At 38.0% G+C, this 21,830-nt stretch overlaps 1 protein-coding gene across 1 annotated transcript; it reads left to right on the top strand.

Moving 5' to 3' along the window:
* The first annotated feature begins 337 nt into the window (after window positions 1–337).
* On the top strand, window positions 338–14,888 carry ERCC5 (excision repair cross-complementation group 5). Its single transcript, XM_009585150.1, has 15 exons — window positions 338–425; window positions 1,048–1,223; window positions 1,732–1,847; window positions 1,940–2,032; window positions 2,860–2,920; window positions 3,808–3,951; window positions 4,836–5,043; window positions 5,321–6,274; window positions 6,685–6,917; window positions 7,287–7,406; window positions 9,107–9,320; window positions 10,691–10,835; window positions 11,665–11,865; window positions 12,790–12,874; window positions 14,241–14,888. Exons 1-15 carry the CDS (start codon window positions 338–340, stop codon window positions 14,793–14,795), a joined length of 3,393 nt encoding a protein of 1,130 aa, XP_009583445.1. The 3' UTR covers window positions 14,796–14,888.
* The last annotated feature ends 6,942 nt before the right edge of the window (window positions 14,889–21,830 follow it).

Below are 21,830 nucleotides of genomic sequence, written 5' to 3'. Positions count from 1 at the left end.
CCTCCCCCGGGCGGCGCGGCTCCGCCGAGCGCCTCAGCGTGTCCCCGGGGCGGAGGGCGGTTGTCTGGGACCGTGGCGGTCTCTGCAGAGAGGAGACCCGAGGCTCCTAGGGCGGCCTGAGGGCCGGCCGGCAAGCAGCTGTCACGCGGCGCTTGACCGGATTTGTAAAATTTCGGTAGCTTTTCCCTACCGAAAGCTGAGGGAATCGTCCGGAACCGGCCCGAGCGGTGATAATACATCCTGATTGATAAAGCGTACGTGGGTGGTGTAATCGTTGGGTCATTCCTTCGTTTGTTCCTCGCAGATTCTGCTCTCTCAAAGTCGCTGAGAAAGGACAATGGGGGTTCAAGGACTTTGGAAACTGCTTGAATGCGCTGGGAGACCTATAAACCCAGAAACGCTAGAAGGAAAAATTCTTGCTGTTGGTATCCTTCAAAAGTAAAGCTGAGGAACCAAATTTGTGAGGGAGATTATTTCAACTATTTCACTTATTTCTACCTGATCTATTGTGTTCAGCTTTTTTTTTATGTATTTTAAATCATGACAATATTTTGATAAGTAGATTTTATGTTTTATAATATCTGGAATAGTAAGCTCTTTTTTTTGTTTGTTCTGTGTTTTAAAAAAGAGACTTTTTTAATAGATTCCTTACACAAGTGTTGGGCTATAGGATTTTGTGCTTTATAAATAAATAAGCTGCTCTTAGTAGGACTATAAGATGAAAAAGTTTTAAATACTTTTGCATCAACTTTCCTGTTATACATACTTGGTTAAATGCTGGAAAGAAGTTACCCTTCATTTATTTGTAAAAATGGGGGGGTACTACTTGCTGCATAGTTGTTTCCGCTCTGTTTTTTGTCCAGGGCAATAGGGGCAAGAATTTGTTCTTCTCCGAAGTTCACAAGTTTTTGTATAATCTTGGTTTCGATAAGCCAAGCCTGGAACAGTGGGCAAAAACCACTCAGTCAAATATGTGCACTTTATAGAAACTATTAATATGATATATGTGTAAGATAGTACATTTTTTCCTCTTAACGTTTCTTCAAGATATCAGTATTTGGTTGAACCAAGCAATAAAGGGAGCCAGAGATCGTGGTGGTAACTCCATCCAAAATGCTCACCTCCTCACGCTGTTTCATCGACTCTGCAAGTTACTGTTTTTCCGAATTCGACCTGTCTTTGTTTTTGATGGAGAGGCACCGCTTCTGAAGAGACAAACCTTGGTAAGTACCTTTGCTGAGTCATTGCAATGCAAAATAGGATGTACGCCTGCTGATACTAAGTAGCCATTTTCAGTTTCCTTCTTATTCTGCTTATGCTTCTGAGCCATGAGGATGGAGGGCTTGAAGTGCACTGCTGTGCAGGTGTTCTTTGCCATCCCAGTCTTGGTTAGCTGTTGGAGCGTGCAGCAGCTCCCTTTTGATATATTCAGGTTTGATTTGCGTAGAAACCAGTTTGCAGAGAGGTAGGCATAAGCCTGGGTCTTGCTCCAGAATGGACCTGAGCGCAACTCTTGCAAGCATTTGTACCCAGAAGCTAAAAACTGTCCCCGAGTCCCACAGAGGAAACCGACACAGAGAGATTTAGAGGATCTGAAGGCTATGTCCCTACTGATGTAGGGGGAGTTAGGAGTTGCTCATAGACTCAGCACACAGAATTATAACAGTAGTTCACTTGATGTGTATCTTCAGCTCTAGCAAAATCTCGTTGGTGTTAATCTTATTTTCACAGGCTAAGCGAAGGCAAAGAAAGGAAGTCGCCATCAGTGATTCCAGGAAAACTACAGAGAAACTCTTGAAAACATTTTTGAAAAGACAAGTTATCAAAACTGCTCTTACAGGCAGAAGGCAAGAATAAAAATTGTTTTCCCCTTGTTTATAAGTGGCAGGTAAGTTTTTATGTAGCTATTAATCGCAGTTTTTCTTTTTTTTTTCCTAAGCAGTGAAGTTTTGCCCAGTATTACACAAGTTCGAAGAGAAGAAATTGATGATATGTATGTATTGCCTTCTTTAGAGGAGGAAGAGAAGAACAGGTAGGTAGAATTAAGAAAAATAGCTTAAATGGCTATAATAAACTCAGAAAAAAGTTATAAACCATATTTTCTGATGCTGCTGAAAGGCCTTTGACCCGTGTGACTCCATAATATATAAAGTATATTTCTTTAATTTATATTTCATTTCAGTTTCTTTTTGGAGAGTTTGGTGTATAGCTCTGGATACAGAAGTCTTCGGGTTATTTATGGGAAAGTTACAGAAGCAGCTTCCAGCCCACAGATTAAATTTCTACACTGGATTCATGTTTAAGGATGAAAGTGCTACCTCAGTCTCTGTGGCCATATCTATATGACTAAATGGAGCTGACTGTTCAAGCTTGGGTAGCTGGTGTGTGGCAGCTTGATTCCGGTTTGCGTCCCCTCATTCAGTAGTGTAGATGTGTTCAGCAGAAGTAGACTTTGTATGTACTTGTCAAACTTGTGACATCTTCTTAAATAACTCTAAGTGGGAATGTGAAGCTATCTGTTAGATTACTCTCTGCACATCTTATATACACTTTTATATACTTAACATGCTGATCAAGTAATAATCAGCTATTGATTTAAACAGCAACAGTTGTCTCAATCTAATTTTAACTCACATAAGTCTGCCTTCTTGCTTTCTGTTCAGATCTTTTTGACTTGTGTATGTATTTATATGTTTGTGTGTTTGTGTGTATATGCGTATGTATATGTGTGTACTTTGACGTTGTGTGTGAATTTTTGTACGTACTGGTGAAGGAATGACTAACGTCCTTTTGCTTAAAATAGGAACTTTATTTTCCTAGGTAAATATCTACATCTTTTTTTCTCTTTGTGATTTTTAGCTCAGAGGAGGAAGATGAAAAAGAATGGGAAGTGAGAATGACCCAAAAAAAGATGTTGCAGGTAAGTGCATTCTAATTGCCCTGTTCTTGTGAACAATCCTCTCATTCGTGTGCTATGCTTAAAAGACAAACAAAAAGGTTAAAAAAAAAAGTGTTTGGAGGTATAGGTCTTACTATAACATTACTTCTCAAGCAAACAAGTTAATGAGGAAATACAAATGTAATTTTCTCCACTAGAATAAAGCAGAATAGGAATTTCTTATCTTTTTTTTTTTTTTCCTTTTAACTACTTTCTCTGGACATGTGGAGAATAAATTGGTTTTTGTAATGATATGTGAAATGTATGCATTTGTGCCCATGTGTATGCACATATAAGACAGCATATTTAACAAAATTCCCATGCTTCTCCAAACATGAATTGATGTTGAAGCACTTCAGTCCTTGAGTTTTCACAGATAAATTCTGTATTCCCTTCTGATGTGCTGATCTCATGGGAAGAGGAGAAAAGAAATATATAACCTAAGAAGAAGGCTTAATGAATAATAAAATTATCTCTGCTTTCATCAAACAAAAAAAAAAGAAAAAACTCTTGGAAATGCTGTTTATCTTTGAAGTAGTTCGCATTCAGAAGAGAACCTCTTTGGAAGGATAAAATCAGATATTTTTAGCTGAGGCAATAGGACCTGCTTCTGTGATTTATACTGAACATTTTTTTGTAAAAACAATGAACACAAGTTTCTCTGTATAGTGTACATCAATAACTATGTACTTTATTTTATTAGGTAGTAGTTACCTTTTTTTTCTTAACTGTTTTCTTCACAGTATAGGAAGTAGCAACAAAGATTTTGTGGGTGGTTTTTTTTGTTGTTTGGAATGATGCTCTAAATATTTTATTGTTGTTGTGCTGTAATGTAAAATAGGTGTTTATGTTGTATTCCGTTTTTATAGGAAGAGTTATGTGAAAATCCTCATTCTGTAGATATTGAATCAGAAGATTTCAACAAGCTGCCTCCAGAAATAAAACATGAGATCTTGACTGATATGAAAGAATTTACAAAGCGAAAAAGAACATTATTCGAAGCAATGCCAGAGGTAATATTTAAAATAGTTTTCAAGCCATCAGAATGGAGCTATTGCCATTAATGCAGATGAAGACTACGTAAGAGTGTCACGTCTGGAAAGCTTTACCCCCAGGCCTATTTAATAAGAGATGTTATGTTGAGGGGAAAAAAACCCAATGAGATAATGACTCTTAACAGAGCATTCCCGTGGGTCTATTCAGAGTCCTATCTCTTGATTGCTGCTACAATTGGCAGAGCTAATTCAGTTTGGCAAGAATGGAAAAAATCATGCTGTGTCTCATGCCTCATCAGCATTACACCCAAGATTTCAACTGCAAGAACATACTACTGGTGTGGATAAACCAGCCAGAATGAACGCAGCTTGAATTCCAAACCCTCGGGTTGTTAGGGGAGCTGGCAGCTGGGAAAAGGCTTTTGTAACTTAGGCAGATGTGTCACTGAAGCCATTCAGAGGCAAATGGGGAATCTTATAGTGCCACTTCTACAATAGCTTTTCAGAGCACAGTTAGATTTCAAAAGTACAATGTATGTCAGATGAAATGATTGTACCCAAGTGTAAACTAAGAACCGTCACCTCAAAACCGTCCACATGTGGATTCTGTTATAATTGCATTGTTTTTAAGATGGGGACGAGCTCTGTTAGCCAGCTAAGTTTTGTTGGTCACATCATTGAGATCTTGTGTTTAGCTAGCATTCAGAACTACGTAATTGTATCTCTTAGAATCATTGTGTGTTACCGGGCTAGTGTTGCTGTCGCTTGGGAGTGCAGTTACCTGCTTAAAGGAAACTCTTAAAAGGCTCTCCAGAGCGTGGTAAATGAAGTTGCTTAAAAGGTGCAGCTAGCGGCATTTATTTAAATTGACTTGGTTGTTTGTTTTGGTTTTTTTTTTCAAGGAGTCCAATGACTTTTCTCAGTACCAGCTTAGAGGTTTGCTTAAGAAAAGCAACCTCAATCGCTGCATAGAAAATGTACAAAAAGAATTGAATCAACAGCACTCGGGTGAAATCCAAACACAATATGAAAATGAAGGTGGTTTTGTGAAAGAAGTGGAATCTAGGAGGGTAGTTTCTGAAGATACTTCTCACTATATCCTAATAAAGGGTATGTCAGGTCTTAATTTTGTAAAACCTCTTGTTTGGTGTGTGCACTCTGCAGCTGTCAGTTTTAAGAAAAACTTGAATATCGTTTACAGGTGCATGTAGCCAATACTTTGTATGAAATGTGCATTACTGTTAGACATAATTAACTGTCATCTGTAAACATGTAGAAAACTGTTTTATTAATCTTTATATAATGATGTTCTTTATGTACAATGGAATGTTAGTATAAAGCAATTTTTTTACTTAAAAAAAAAAATCAACAAAAAACTTACTTTCAGGTATTCAAGCAAAAGAAGCTACAAGTAAAGACTTGGAAACTACTGCAGGACCCTCATCAAAAATGCTTGAATTTACTAAATCAAATAAAATCAATGAATCTCCTACTAATGCAAAGCTAGTTGCATCTGACAAGTTACAGAGAGAGAAAGATAACAATGTGGTGACAGCACCACCCTCTCCTCGGACTTTGCTTGCTATCCAGGCAGCTATGGTAGAAAGCAGCTCAGAAGAAGAACCGGGGGATGAAGATACAGGACGATTGAACGTGTTACAGTCTGTAACAGAGGAAGGCAGCATGTCTCCAAGAACAGTACAGGCAATTCAGCGAGCTCTGAGTGATGATGGTGGTAAAAGGGAGGAAATTGTTACTGTTAGAACTGATGGAGTGCTACCAGAAAGATCAGAAGTGAAGGATTTTCTGCTTAGTAGCTCAGATGAGGAAGATCAGATTCCTGAAGTTAAGGAGGGAGAAAAGATACCTGCATCTACAATTCATTCGTCAAACCAAGTGATTATGCAAGACGCTGAACTTGAACAAAAGAGTCAGGAGTTGGAAAAAAATCATATTACACCCAAGGACACCAGTATATCCAGAGCTGAAAATTATTATTGTATTGACAATACTAGAAAAGGCAAAGATGATGTAGACAAAGAAGAAAATGGTTCCAAAACAGACTTAAATTCTTTGGTAGATAAGGTTATAAACTTGTGTACACAGAAGCCAAGCTGTTCCCCTGTACAAACTAGTAGAGGGGCTTTGATTCATGCTGAAACAACAGACCTTCCTAAAAATGAGGAAGACTTGAAAATTTCTGAAAATATAGAGGAAGTAATTTTGCAAACAGAAGAGAATGTATCTGAGGTACAAAAGGATATTAGATTTTTTCCAGAAGCAAAACGTCCTGAGGAAGAAAGGGAAGGGATATCACAGTCTGAAGACAGTGATTCTGATGGTATGTGCTTTTTAATTTGTCTAAAAAGATAGGAAAATAGGACCTTATTGTATTTGTAGTCAATTGAAGTTAACCTTTTCTCCTGGTAAGAAATGTTTTAAAATACATCTATTCCTATGTATGTAGGAGGTGGGATGAAAATCTGAGCTATGTTTTTCCCCTTGGTGTTATGTTTTTCATTGAAACCTGAGCATATCAAAGAATATGGAGAGTCAGGAAAGCATGCTGTTGTGTACATTGAACTTAACTGGTGTATTAATGGTTAACCACTTGGTTTCTGTAATTTCACAATCCTTATATCTATTTACTGCATATAGAAAAAAAAAATCACTGTCCAAGCTAAAACCATGTACAAATACTTCTTTTTAAACAAGCAGCAGGAAGTTGAAATCTTTATTTTCCTTTAATAGGAAGCTTTATTGAAGTGGATACTGAAATCAGTAATGAGGCTGAGTTTCATACTAAATACGGTGAAAAACTGGGTGATGAAACAGCACTTCCAGAAATGGAGACAGACAGACACGATATTGTCACACAGGACTTGCTGAAGGAGTCTGATGAAGTGCAGTTGGCAAACGATCAGAATGTTGAAAGAGAAGATGATGGTAAAGATGCAGCGGATGAGTGGCAAGACATCAGTTTGGTAACTCCTTGTTACGTGGTTTGAGCTAGTAATGAAGTGCTCTGTCCCCAAGTTTTTAAGAAAAACTTCTTACTGTTTCATTGCTTTCTCATATGTGTATCTAATTCTATGGGAGCTGATTTTTCTTAAAGATGATGGTTAACCATAACCTGTCTGAAATCAGAGGGAAACTTTTAAGGTTTTAGCACTCTGATGAATAGACCTATCTCTGGTCTTGTAATTTACTGCATTGGAGAAGCTATGACAACTTCCAAGGGTGAATTAATGGAGCGTATACTACTAGAATAATTATAGTTGGAGTCTTAGTGCTTTACTTAACTAAGTATATCTGCATTGTTGAAATAATTAAAAGCTTGTTTTATTTTTCAGGAAGAACTGCAAGAATTAGAAAATGAACTTTCTGGTGAGCAGAATATGCTTCAGGCTCAAAAACAGCAGCAGGAGCGTGTTGCTGCTTCTGTAACAGGACAGATGTTCTTGGAAAGCCAGGTAGTATTAGTTGAATCATTTTGATTTGATACAGCATGATGTGGTTCCTTCCTCCACCTCAGTCAACATTTTCTCAAAACCTGTTAGTAATTTTGCTTAATTATAGGTCACCTTTTTTCCTCTTAGGATCTTGTTTTCTTCAGTCTGCTTGGTTTAAAATATTGAAAGTATTGAGATAATCTTGAATTCCAACAATTTTCAATAACTGTTATAACATTATAAAATAATAATAAAATTATGAATAAATCAACATTTTTTTAAGCACCAACTTTTTAAGGTTGGGCCAGTTTGATCTTTGCCTGTTGCTCTGAAAGGTGCAAATTGAACGAAAAATATTAGGAAGTTACATTCAGCAGTATGGAATTGATGTAATCTGGGTGTTGGGTAAATTGTGATTTCCCCTAGGGATTAAGAGATAAAAACCTCACAAGGAATCCGCATGGTAACCCAGGTTTATGCCCTATGTAACTCGTTTTAAAGAATCTCACCAGTAATACCTGCATAAGCCTGTAACTTCTGTTTCAGTATTAGCGTTTAAAGGTTAATGCAAGGACTACTTGCAATACAATGTGTTGGGGTTAACATATCCATAATATAGTAGACTAGTGATACTACCTATGATGTAATAAACTTATTCTAACAAACTAATTCTGAGAAATACATAAAAGCTTTTATTTTCTTTGCATAAAAGGGATAATTTAGTCTTTAAATGATTGAAATTTTTGTTTCCTTTGCTAAATATTTGCTCATACTTGTTTCTGCAGATGATTTTTTTAAAGGCCAGTAGGTTGTGCTTTTGTAATATTATGTGCCATATAATGGTACATACACCATTATAGTTGTAAGTCTTTTGACCTTGTGCTTTTGCTCTTTGTTACAGTAAAAGTTTTAAGTCTTGAGACTGACTTTGTCAGGGCACAAAAGCTAGCTGCAGCGAGGAAAAAAAAAAGTGTGTGTATGTGCAGATATATGTATACATATCAAATATATACTTAATAAATTTTACACCTTCCCTTTTGCAGTGATTATTACATCCAACTTGGGAGCAGGAGAGTAAATGGAAAGCATAATTTCTGGAGATGACGTAATCCAGAATTGTGTAACTAACACAAGTCTGTAAACCTAGTGTGTGTGGGATATTTAACTGAGGTTAAGTAATGTATTCCATAAAAGCAAATTGTATAAAATACATCAAAATACGTGTATATCAAAACACCATCCAAAGGATGATTAGTCTGCCCACTGTTTCCTGCTTGATATTAATGTTTCTCATATGCTTTCACACCATTTTCTGAGCTAAGGTGATGACTGATTTTTTTTTTTTTTTTAATTTTAATTTTATTTAACCTACATCTTTCTTTCATGGAGCCCACATAATTGTCATGCATGGACTTTTCTCCATGTTATGGAAAGCACAATATTTAAGTATGCTTGTGTAATTAAGATAGCAGATTCTCAAACTGTGTAGTAATAGTGTGATCAAGTAGTGCTTGACTTACGTGGCACTATCTGCCTGAGATGAGTGGGATTTCTTTCCCCGTTGACTTGACTGTGCTTGGCACTTTTTAGTGGAAATTAAGATTTGCTGTGAAATATTAAATACCTCCCAAGTGTGAATCTAGCAGTTCCGAGTCAAGCAGAAGTATAATAGAAGTTGATTCTTCAGACGAAATATTAACTGTTTTCTCTCCATCCTACAGGAGCTTCTCCGTCTGTTTGGCATTCCATATATTGAAGCTCCGATGGAGGCAGAAGCACAGTGTGCTATATTGGACCTTACTGATCAGACCTCTGGGACAATCACTGATGACAGCGATGTTTGGTTATTTGGCGCACGGCATGTTTATAAAAATTTCTTCAGTCAAAACAAATATGTGGAATATTATCAGTATGTTGATTTTCAGAACCAACTAGGTAAGCCTCAGGTATTGATTTGTTAAATACAGTCTTTAATAAAACAGCGCTGCCATGTATCTTTTTGAAGTTGTATTTTCTACAGAATTTTGTGTGTCTGTTAATACAATGCCTGTCCTTTGGAGAGTCTCTAAAGGCATTCAGTTGGGTTGCTGTTTTTACTGCCAGATGACTCCCCTGAATTTGCAGACACCTGCACTAAACTTCAGTGTCACTTAGTGTATTAAGGAAAATATGCGCCAATTTTAACTTTTTCTTATGCCTTGTTTAAGCAGAACTCTTTTAAAATCAGTTTTGACATTTTCAAAGTTGAGAGAGGCTATAGACTTTGAAATAATATTTTAATGTCTTCAGCATGTAAAATTTCACAACATTTTTATGTGGTGAAAAATATGTCTTTGGTTTCTTCTCCCAGCAAATTGAATGAAACATTTTTTTCCCTACTTATACCTACTTAGGTATGCTACTGTAGCTTACTTGGAAAGGATTGCTGTAAAAGCATGTGTGTGATTTTTAGCTGTTATTAATGTAATAAACCAGAGCTTTTATTTATTTATTTACTGGGGAAAAATGGTCACCATTGGTCTTCCTGTCACATTCCTCTGCAGTCTTGTACTTCTACTCCTTTTTCCATGCATTGCATTATTGTTCTTTCTTGACAGTTGATGGATGTCCTGACTAGCATGCTGACAGTCTGTGCTTAGACACGCATCCCTCCTTTTCTCCACTGAATTTTTTTTTTCTTTTTTTTTTTTTTTTTAAATCTAAACTCCTGAAGGTAGTCGCTGAAAATCGGTCTGGTTGCTTCAGATCTTACAGCGTACCAAGTAGAAGAGGTCAGCTGAGTTCTTCCTTCTTTCTGGCTGTTTCACAGGCTCTTTGGTCTACTTAGTAACTGCGCTAGCACAGGGCAAAGGCTTCCAGTTTGGGAACACTTTTAAGAAGCAGAGGCATTGATATTATGGAGAATTCAAACAGTGTTTTTATTTCTGATTTGGGAGTTATTAAATTCAGGTCAGCATTAGATGAGAACAGGACAGTAACTGTAAAGTACATGTAAAGTAATCTCTCTTAGCTCTTAGAGACCCAGAATTTCCCAATGGTCTTTACATTATAACATTTTAATTTTGGCAAGATGTATTTGCCAAGTTAGCACAACTACCGGTGCTTGAGCTAGCAGTAGCATATTGACACTGCTCCAGAATATAATTTAGCAAATTCTGATGTTGAGTTAAAAGTAATTTTACAGAGTTAATACCTTTGTGTTCCTTTTGGTTTTTGCCTTTCAGATGATACATTATTTTTTAATTTGTAAGAGAACAGATGCTGAATCCACTGATTTAATTTGGTTTATGCACTCTCTTTTACAGGGTTGGATCGAAGCAAGCTAATTAATTTGGCATACTTGCTTGGAAGCGACTACACTGAGGGCATCCCAAATGTTGGCTTTGTCACAGCGATGGAGATTTTAAATGAATTTCCTGGGCATGGCTTGGAACCTCTCTTAAAATTCGCGTATGCTTTGTCGTATTTTGCTTTTTTGTCTCTCCATAATATGAATATTTGTGAATACACTTTTCTGCTGCCTAAGCATACAACAAAACATAGGACCATCATTAAGGAGGCTAAGTTAACTGTAAAATACGTGTTGATATTTTAACTGTAAAAAAATTATACCACTATTTGAAATGGCAGGTAAATAAGGTGACATGTTCATACAGCAATTACAGTGAGACTGATGAAGACAATAGAACAGCTGTAGAACTGTGCGACTGCCTCTGAGTTCATTGCAGAGCTGGATCCGTAGTGGAGTGGAGGTTTATTCTCCCTGAGCTTGTGAGAAGGTGCTGTAGCTTGCTCGTAGAGAAAAGAGACTTGATGAGTTGAGGAATGGATGACCTGGAAAGAGACAGACAGGTAGGCTGTGGGGAAGAACAAGATTTGAAGAGGGCCAACCCAGTTGTATTGGCAATGGCAAGGATGGTTAGAAGTCTTTTTTTTTTCTTTTTTTCTTTTTTCCTTGCATACCAAAAAAACTCCAAAAATGATCATTACGTGTGGAACTTTCTCCCTAAGTGAGGCTGAATTTAGGGCCTTCTGTTTAGCAGCCTATGGGGAATCCAGGTGATGTTTGCTACTATGGCTTACAGTGGCTGCATTTACTGTGTATGTTTTGTCTTTTCAGATTATGGGCCTTTGGCCATTTTTTATTTGGAAATTTCCTACCTCATCTCATGTAGTAACTGAAGTAGGGAGACTAAGGCTATTGAAATTAACATGATGGCTCTTGATATTCCAAATTATATTTTATGGAGGCAAATGAATACTTTCCTCTGTTTTTCAGTGAGTGGTGGAATGAGGCTCAGAAGAATAAGAAATTGAGACCTAATCCACATGATACAAAAGTCAAGAAGAAACTGCGGGAGTTGCAGCTTTCTTCAGGTTTCCCAAATCCAGCAGTGGCAGACGCATACCTGAAGCCCGTGGTGGATGAGACAAGGGGTTCGTTCATCTGGGGGAAGCCTGATGTAGACCAGATCAGAGAATATCCTTTTACTATATGGCAAAACTTGTTAGCTAAAATTACTCGGATTAAAGTCCGTAAGGCTAGTCAGTGAGTCAGCAACGGAATGTCAAATGCTTAACATCTCATCGGTGTGAGGGGCCCCCCGCCCCATCTGCATGCACTCTACTGCAATGATACAAGCTCTGGAATGGAAGGGAATGCAGCCATGCATGGTGGCATTAGGGGCTGCTCTGCCCTCCTGAAAGAGTGGGCTGCTTCACTTTGCATGCGAAGAGAGTCTCGTAGCTGGAATGGCGAGTTTGTTGTGATGTTACATTTCTGTAACTGTGCTGTGCCTGTTTCTAGACTTAGAGCAGGATTGTTTGCACGCTCCTGATGTATGTTTCCCATGTTTCACAAATAGGTTTCAAAACCTAGTCAGAAATGGTGATTCAGTCTGCGCTTTATCCCTAGTTATTCACTGCATTTCTTGCAATGATGTCTATTTCTTGCATCCGTTGCAGCTTGAGCTGCAGTGAATTGCTGAAGAGTAGATGGCAGTGCACGCAGAGCTAACAGTGTTTTAAACAGTAAATGAAACTTCCAGTATGTGCAAGTGTAAAAATGAGGTTCACTTGTAGGTATTTTGTCTTATGGCAGTACCGTGTAGCCAAAATGAGTTCTGTCTTCACTGAGACATGCTTTTGGAAATGTTGATACTACAGAAAAATTTCTGTAACTAATAGAGATGTAACAGCATGATTAAGATACGTAGCATTATACTGGAATCATCCACGTAAGTTAGCGGTAGTAACTTGAAGTATTTTCTCTGGTTTTGTAGTAGAAAAAGCTTTGAAGTAGAGTAACTTTCCTCCAGACATTGTTTATTTGAGGAATTTTCATTTTATGTGATTACAAAATACTAGTAATAGCCATTTTGTAAAGTTCCTTAACTTTCTGCACATTCTGTCAGGATCATTTTGGCTGGACCAGGACAAAGATAGATGAAATTCTTTTGCCTGTGATAAAACAGCTGAACTTGCAGCAGGTAAAGTATAAAGCTGTGTATAGTTTAAGGGTAACTGGAAAATTGTAAGAGAAGCATTTTAAAATTAACAGCAAGGCTTTAAAATACATTTCTCAGAAACTGGGATTTGGCCATTTTTTTTTTTTTAATCTTAATATATATATTTTTAAAAGTCATTAAACTTACTTCTCTAGACTTCATTTCTGTATGATTTGGGTGTGCTGTGAGGCACTCTACATAATTTCAATTGTTGGTTTCAAATTTTGTTATCTATCAAGCACCTATCTCAAGTCCAGGTTGCTGTTTGTTCTGGATGTTGCTGTTTGTTCTGGATGTAGCTGAAACTACAGATACCTCAAGCACCTTCAGTGCTTTTAAAAGACAGCGTGCTGTCTCTAAAAATGATTTATAAAAATGCCTCTGAGATTTTGGTGAAGTGAGACTGACCATGTGGTACCATCCATATCTTTTGAGGGGGAGTGCAGACTGAACCGTTGAGCAAGTGCCCGTTAATAATATTACTCTAATTTCCAAATAAATGTTCTGTCAGCTTTAATAAAACTTAAAAGTGAGTAGTGGCGCATGCTGTAATACTGTGAAAGTCAGTTGTAAAACTGATCACCAAAGGTCAGATTCTTTCCTCCTTTTGCCATAAGCAAGATAGATTCGCAGTCTAAACCAGTGTTCTAGGTTCTCTCTATCACTCAAAGGAGTGAAAGGTACCAAAACCTGTAGTTAAATCCATATACTTTCAGGTTGACTGGAATATTCTTTGGAAGTGTCTGTCTCTCTCAGACAATTTTAGGGAGAATATAGAGGACTAGCTTAGTCTATACAGCAAGCCTAGCTGTGGTGGAATAGCACAAGCCTGTTGTGTGTGACTACTTCTAGTTCTACTCTTAAATCTTTATACTGTAGCAGCATGTGTTACAATGAACTTGAGTCAAATGACCGCATTTTGTTGCACTGGCAGATGCAAATGTGAAGTGCACTTCCAATATTTGCTTAGTAAACATTCTGTTGTTTTAACAGCTTGAAGCTAAGGATGTGTTTTTAAGGACATACTTAAGAGCACTACAGAGATTCTCTGTGTTAGGGTTGAAAATAGTAACGTATGTCTAATCATCAGCAGCATAAGGTTTATAAAATTTCACTGGAGTTTGCTTACTATTTAGTTTCTGTAAAGGTTCTTGTTGCATAATTTATAATAAAGTATAGGTATTACTATAATAATGCATCTTATTGTTCACATCTGTTTGCATGCATCTTAATTTCATTAGTCCTTTGTCCTGCTTTAATTTGGGATGCTTTATAGTATAGCTGAGACAACAGCTGAATTCCCATCACAAAAACATCCAAAGGTGTTTCTCCGTTTTATTTTTGATAGACTCAGCTTCGAATTGATTCATTCTTCAGACTAGCACAGCATGAAAAACAAGCTATTAAAAGTCAGAGACTGCGCAGAGCTGTGACTTGTCTGAAGAGAAAGGAAAAAGAAGAAGCCGATGAAATTCGGGAGGCTACTGCTGTTATGGAGATTGAACTTAAACAGCGTGAGGAAAGGAAAGGGGAAGGTACTGCAGGCTGTGCAAATCATCAAACTGTGGCAACAGAAGTCCAAAGTGGAAAGAGAAGGAAACGTTCGGATTCCAGAAAAGAGCATTTATATGGAGGTGGTTTTATTGGGAATTTGCATCTTTCAGAAACTTCTAGTGACTCCTCAGTAGAGGAATTGGAAAGCAGTGATTTAGGCAAGAGCAAAAAGAGGAAAAATGTCTCTGCAATGGAGACAACAGACCACAAAGAGAAAAAGGGGTGTAGTAGCTCAAGTGGTGAGGATGAAGAACTGGGAAACGTAGTCATGGTGACTGCCAAACCTGTGTTTGAGGGCAGAAAGAAGAAATTGCAGAGTAAGAGAGGAAGAAAAAAGAAAAAGTCTTAAAGGAAAAAGAAGTCTTAAAGAGTGTGTGCGTGTGTTTTTATGACTTAAGCTTTGTAAATATTCTAATGAATTTTTGCTAAATAATAAATTATCCCTATTTGTCATGTATTTGTCATGCATTTTGTGTCCAGAACTTAAATAGGAGGGATTTTAAACTATGAAAAAAATAATTTTAGCACATTTACTCATAAAGACCTAGATTGGACTTGATAAGTTTTCTGTTTTGAGGTTTTAAGATTGAGCCAAAACATGATGCCCATTCATTTGCATTCTAACTGAGGTGAGATAGCTGTTAAAAATCACACGCAATCTGTTGCTTCTTTAATTTCAAACTTAAATGAAATTTTGAAAGAACTTGGATTATTTCTAGGTGCTGAGAGAAGGAAAATCAGCTCAATTAGTGTTGTTTTCCTTATTTCCTTCACTATGTCTGTCTCGAAAGTTTTGTGCTTAAAGTAATGTTGCTTATTGAACCATTCATGAGGCAATGTAAGCCCTCGTAAAATCTCGTGGAAAATCATACAGTACAGTAAGTCTTTATATAATCTGAGGTGCTGTAATTGTTTTATGTTCTGAGTGTAAATGTCATGTTTCTAGATTTGGAGTTACGTGACCATGTCCAAAGACAGAATTTGCCTGCAAAAGTGACGTTTAGAGGTACCCACTGGTTGCAGCACTCATGTCGGATTAATTTGTGAGAGAAACAATGTATTAGGCTCAGACTCCCCCACCCCCTCCCCATCTCACCTGTCTCTCTGAATGTACAATTTATTTATAGCTCCTGTGGATTAAGATGGAAAAGGACTGAATGCTGCCAGTCATACTTGGGTTCTTACATTACATTTTAGTCCTCCTTCTTGCTTCTTTTGTCTTCTCATTTAATATTTCTACTTCATTTCTCATTGTTTTATTGTTTGAAAGTCCAAGTCCATACAATTAAGTTTCGTATGAAACATTAGCCTCCCCTAAAAGAATGAAGGGCTGAGGTGAGCTGGGTATGATTCGGCCCTTGTAGTTGCAGAGAGTCTTAATACTTCATGTACAGTGTTTACCGGGCAAAAACTGTCCCTTTTGATACTACTTCTGTAAAAGATTATCATATGTTAAGCAAATTCTCATCCTGGACAGCCAGTTTACAGCAGTGTTTTGTAAATCACTCATTAATATTACTGAATTTTGCTTTAAGTGTAGATTGGGTCTTGGTGATTTGTTTGATAGTTTCTAAATGTCGAAGAGCTCCTATTAATTTCTTCTACCAAGTATGGTAAAGTACAGAGACCGTCAGTTCTCTGTAGGGCTTATTTAGTGTTTTTGTACAATAATTCATTGTTTTTCAATGGCACCTAGAAACCCCAGCTGAGGTTGAAATCTAATTTTGCTAAAAACTGTATAAAGTAAGAGACAGTTCCCGTCCTGAATTGATTACAGTCTAAATAAGAGAAGTCTTAGAGAGACATGTATTTGCTCCCATGGCAGTAAGTGGTTGCGATCTGTTGAGCGAATGTACATCTTGTGTGTACAAAAGAGGAGTGGTATGTGTATAATTACTCATGTTGACAGCTGTCTCATGGGGGTGAAGTGGGCTAGGATTTTGGGGGGGGTGTACCTCGTTACAGTTATGCATTCCAGCGTGAGCACGCATTTACATACCCCTGCCACAAATGCACCCCTGCCCCTTCGTAAATTGCGCTTGGTGCTTGGGAGACCCCTTTGACTCTGAAGAACGATATTTAGCTCTTCGGTTACCTTTTAGCAACAGTGAGTGGTTACTAACATTACCTTATTTTTGTAAAAAATACTCCAAAGTTGGTTACTCTGTTGGTTGGAGCTCCCTTGACCGGGTGCCTACCGCTGTTACGAAATCCGCTCCCTTACGCAAGGGAGGGGGCGCGTGGTGCCCACCTCGTGTCCCTGCTGCAGCTGTCGGGATTTATTATTGCTGCTGGTGTGGAGATGTTGGCAACGCATGACACACGCTTCGGAGCATGCTTCTGCCTGGGGGGGGAAGCGGCCGGGCAGATAAGGACTTTTCTGTTAGAGTACCATCTTTGGAAAGCTGCAAGAGATTCAGGTAATGTTGACTGAAACACGGTGGATGCCGGTGGTATTTCACTTGTCTGTCGCTTTTACTCTAAATTACTTTCTATCATTTACTTTAAACAGCATAACTCAGCAACTGAGCTGTTCTGCACTGTTTAGTTGCTTGTAGTACTCCTGAATTCATGTGTTAAAAGTCAGACAGGTTGTTGTGTAGTTCAGCGTACCTCAAATGATATTTTTAGAAGGAAAAAAAAAAAGTAGAGGACTGCAAAATACAAAGGTTTTCCCTTTTAGGGTGATTTTACAGTGCAACGTTGCTTGTCCTTCAGAATGTGAAGGGACTGATTATTAACCTGTTATTTTTATCTTCTAGTGGGAAGAAAAATTGTCTTTTTTATACTTTGAGGTAGATGACAATCTGATAGAAGTCTCTAACATTTGCTGCTTAATGTCCCAGTAGTTTCTAATGCCACTTGTTATTCTGAAGATGCATACAAAGACTTTGAATCCCATTGAATCTCCTTTCTGTTCCCCATGTAAAGAGGTTACTACTGCTAAGTTCATAGAGAGAACAAAAATACTGCTGTTATATTTACATCTATGTGTTAAGATAATGTGTAGAAGCCCCCTAAGTTATTTTTCACCTTCAAATACGTTAATGGCTGCTGGCACTGAGGTAGTAAAGTTAAATGTTAAACCTGTGTGTCTTTTGTAGGGTGAAGTCAAGAGGGTATGGTGCATCCTCTCTAACAAGACAGGGTTATTCTATGCTATTCTATACTATTCAGTCCTCTTTCGTCTCAAGTTTTGAGAGGAAAACCGGCCTAAGGCTTTGCACTGTGAGGGAGTTTCTCTATATTCAGTGTATGTTTTTACTTTGATTGCTTTTTTTTTTTTTTTTAAACTAGATAGAGATACTCCTTCATCCATTGCCTTATTTAATTGCATCCCTATTGGGTGTTTAGACATCCGTAGATTATTAACTGTATGCTGCCTGTAACCATTCCTGCAAAAATCAGTCACATTTCCATATAACAGTGCAAGAGCTTTAAAAATTACCAGAGCACTGGTTTTTTTTCTTTTTTTTTTTTTTTTTTCCTCCTGTGAACTCAGTGTTTTTCTGATTGTAAAACATCAAGACTTGGAGACTATTGGTTGTCTGTCGGCTTTTCTGCAGACAGCTGAAAATTGTTTTGTCCTCTGTCATACTTTTCCTCTTACTTTTTTCTCCCGAGTCTGCATGTTCTGTGTCTGTTTATATAGGCGCACACACATTCTGTTCTGCATGTTGTCTGTAGATCCTGCTTCCTACTTACTCTCATGTGCAACTTTTACTAATAGGTTGTTTCCCTCCCTTCCAAGCCAATTAATTCAAACAAGATTAGATCCTTTTGGTGCAATTTTTCTTCTCTTTCAGACACTTTTTGCTACCTTTCCTTTCAATCATTTATAAGCCTACCAACTCTGATTTGAATTGATTCCAATTTTAAAATTTCATAAAATAGTTTTAAATGTTTATCAAAGCGCTTTTTTTTTTTTTTTTTTTTTTAATATATCTACTTGCTTTTTCCCCTCTGAGAGTAGAACAGTTGAACTAGTTTGCTGCTTCTGGTTCTTTTATGCTTTGAATATTAATATCTATGTGTCTACATATCTTTATGATCAACAGAAGTAAATTATAGCATAATACATATAAAAATAATTTTAATTTTTTTGTGAAGCATTATGTGGGGAAAAAGAAATAAAGTCATTTTATTCAGGCAGGCTTGTGTTTCTCTGTCCCAGGTTTTGTGGCATAGTATGGATTTGACATCATCACAACATAATCATCTACAAAATGAACTGATAAGAGAATTGGAAAGACAAGAAGGTAAAATGTTTCTTATTTCACTATATTTTCTTGTTGCACTTAGGAATATTGTTAAGTATAAGGAACAAGGTGTCTTGCTGACAACGAGCTATCTTCTCATTTTTTCTGAAGAATTGTGTTTATGGCTCTTGTACAGAAAATACAACAGATAGTGCTGTTGTAGTATTCTAGCTATGCAGTAAGTATCTGCTATACCAGCATACTCTGATCCCGACAGTTCCGCAGTGCCTGGCATCTGGCCTCCGGCTCTTTGCCTGCGCCTGGTTCCAGGGAATGAAGCCCTGACTACAATCAAGTTATCCAGGAGAGGTTTGTTTGTGGGGTGTCACTTAGGGAGAATTGGTTATTACAGGCTTGGTTTCTCTCTAGACAGCCTCAAACCTCATCTTCAAATACCTTCAAGGGCTGTTGGCAGCTTTTTCTTCTAAGCAAGTTCATGGCTGCACATCTTTCAAGATCCTAAAGCATCTTGAGTAATCTCCTTTTTAGGGGTCACCAGGAGTAGACAAGATTTCAGGGCAAGTGCATGTGTTCTTTTGGGATGGGGTCTAGTTATGTTCTACAGCTAAATGTGAAGGAAGGAAGGTTCTTTTTTTTGAAATTATTTTATTGTTCAAAACATTTTTTGTTTAAAATCTCAGCTGAGTCATGGTCCATGTCAAGCCAGGCTTTTGGGCTTCTGCTTTTTCGAGAGCTCAGTGGCCAGTTTTGCTTTGCTACAAGTTCAGCGAGGCAAGGTGGAGCTTTGGGCATGACTGCAATACTTCAAACTAATTATTTGCTTACTGAAACTAATGTTTGTTATTTTGCTTTCAAATACTTTTTTTAAAGTACCCCAAATTGATGACCTTCTCTGGAAAGCTGACATCGCACAAGATGGCTGATAGGGATTGGTATAGATTGCTGTTCCACAAAGCACTGTTCAAGTGCCTTAATCTGAAGATTTTCTTTAATGCAATTTCCTTTGCTATTGTGTAATCCTGACTTGAACAAGGTCTTGAACAAAGACTCAAGTTGATCCTATGCAAAGAAGCATGTTTGTTGGGGAAAGTAATACCTAGCAGAATAAATATTAAAGACAGAACTACTAAAGACTGAAATATTGATGACTGTCATTATGTATGCCATAGTACATGAGGGCTGAGGTAAAGTTGCACAGGCTTTTCTATGCATCTGCAAGCTTGGCTTTCTAATATTGATACTCTCTTCATGCAGGATTCAAGGCAGGGAGGAGTGAGTCTGCATGTAATTTCTTTAGCTTTTGAATTATGAAAATATATTGAGTTCTGGGACATTAGGTCAATGTATGCAAAATTAGTCGGTAGGGCAGAATCTTCAGATGAAATATAGAAATATATTCCACTTAGCTAACAGAGTAACTGTGTTGACAGCAATAGCAGGTGGTTCTCTTCCATGTCTAGAAACACTAGTTTAAGAGGATGAGGAGACATGAATGGAAAACGGGATATCTTTACAGTTTCTTCTGACACCAGGCTTTGGCATATTAACTTCCATGCGAGGTTCTGCAGGTTTGCTGAACCTGTTGCTCAGTCACCCTGAGCCTGTGCCTTCCTTGTTTTCATCCTTTTCCTCTACCGCCTTCCCCATTCTCATTTCATTAACTTCACCTTCCCAGTTTCAATCTCTGTTTCTCGGAGTTCTTATTCCAGTTCAGTTCCTCTCCAAGTTCCAGTCTAAGCTCTTTATATTCGGTGCCTTCCCCTTTCCTTCTTAATTGGCTTGTCACAAGTTCTCCAGGTTAAAGCTCCTTATTCTTGTTCATGATTCCCATTACTACTGGTTCTCAGCTTACAGATAGGTTCTCACCCAGTCTGAACTTTCTTCTGGTGTCTTTATCCAATCAGTTCTCCATCACACCTGCATCATCGTTAGATGTCTCTTTTCTTTCCTCTCATGATTTCTCTTGATCATTAGTGTCCTGGTTTCGACTGGGATAATTTTCTTCCTAGTAGCTGGTATAGTGCTGTGTTTTGGATTTAGTATGAGAAGAATGTTGGTAACACACTGATGTTTTAGTTGTTGCTAAGTAGTGCTTATACTAAGTCAAGGACTTTTCAGCTTCCTATGCTCTGCCAGGTGCACAAGAAGCTGGGAGGGGCCACAGCCAGGACAGCTGACCCAAACTGGCCAAAGAGATATTCCGTAGCTTATGACATCATGCTCAGTATATAAACTGGGGGGAGTTGGCCAGGGGACAGTGATTGCTGCTCAGGAACTGGCTGGGCATCGGTCGGTGGGTGGTGAGCAATTGCATTGTGCATCACTTGTTTTGTATATTCTTTTATCATTATTATTACTATTATTATTATTTTATCTTCTTTTGTTGTCCTATTAAACTGTCTTTATCTCAACCCACAGGTTTTACTTTCCCTCCCCCCGATTCTCTCCCCCATTCCACTGGGGGGGTGAGGGTGCCCGAGTGGCTGTGTGGTGTTTAGCTGCCAACTGGGGTTAAACCACGACAGTGCTTTTTGGTGCCCAGTGTGAGGCACTGTTGAATGATCAACATTATTGTCATACTAAATCCAAAACACAGCACTATACCAACTACTAGGAAGAAAATTCACTCTATCCCAGCCCAAACCAGGGCAATTAACTTTAACTCTCCTTGGCTAAACTTTTCTGAGATTAGATTCTGCCATTCCTGTATTCATTTCTTGGGATCCTGAATTACTTTACCACAGTTGCATTATATAAATTCACCCCAGAATAATTTTATCTCTGAGACAAAAGGAGGAGACTGAGTTTGCAAGGCGTACTTGTCCTTGACAACCCATCGTCTCACTTCACTTGGCCAGGGCTCAGCTTTTAATCCATAAATATCTGAGAAAATGCTGACCTGGTAACCTTCACATATCTCCCGGCATTTTAGAAGGGACACACTCCCTATACTCACCCTGCTTGACAGATGTCCTAATTGATGGCCATTCCTGCCATCATTTCAAGTCTCTGGGTGGAGTCCAGAAAGGTGCCTTAAATGGGACATAGTTGGAATGGAGGAAGTGAGAAGCAGCCTAACCCTGTAACTTAGAAGTTAAGATATTCAGCTGGGAAGAGGGAGGGACTTAGTGTCTCATTCCTATTTCCTGGGTTACTTCTAAAGA

This window comes from Fulmarus glacialis, unplaced genomic scaffold (genome assembly GCF_000690835.1).
Source record: "Fulmarus glacialis isolate BGI_N327 unplaced genomic scaffold, ASM69083v1 scaffold23669, whole genome shotgun sequence".
In the NCBI taxonomy this organism is placed as follows: Eukaryota; Metazoa; Chordata; class Aves; order Procellariiformes; family Procellariidae; genus Fulmarus; species Fulmarus glacialis.
This window is presented reverse-complemented; position numbering and strand designations above follow the sequence as displayed.

Coding starts and splice junctions, on each gene's coding strand:
- ERCC5 (XM_009585150.1), top strand. CDS start 338: ATGGGGGTTCAAGGACTTTGGAAACTGCTTGAATGCGCTGGGAGACCT. Junction 5,044..5,320: donor TCACTATATCCTAATAAAGG/GTATGTCAGGTC, acceptor ACTTACTTTCAG/GTATTCAAGCAAAAGAAGCT. Junction 7,407..9,106: donor AGATGTTCTTGGAAAGCCAG/GTAGTATTAGTT, acceptor TCCATCCTACAG/GAGCTTCTCCGTCTGTTTGG.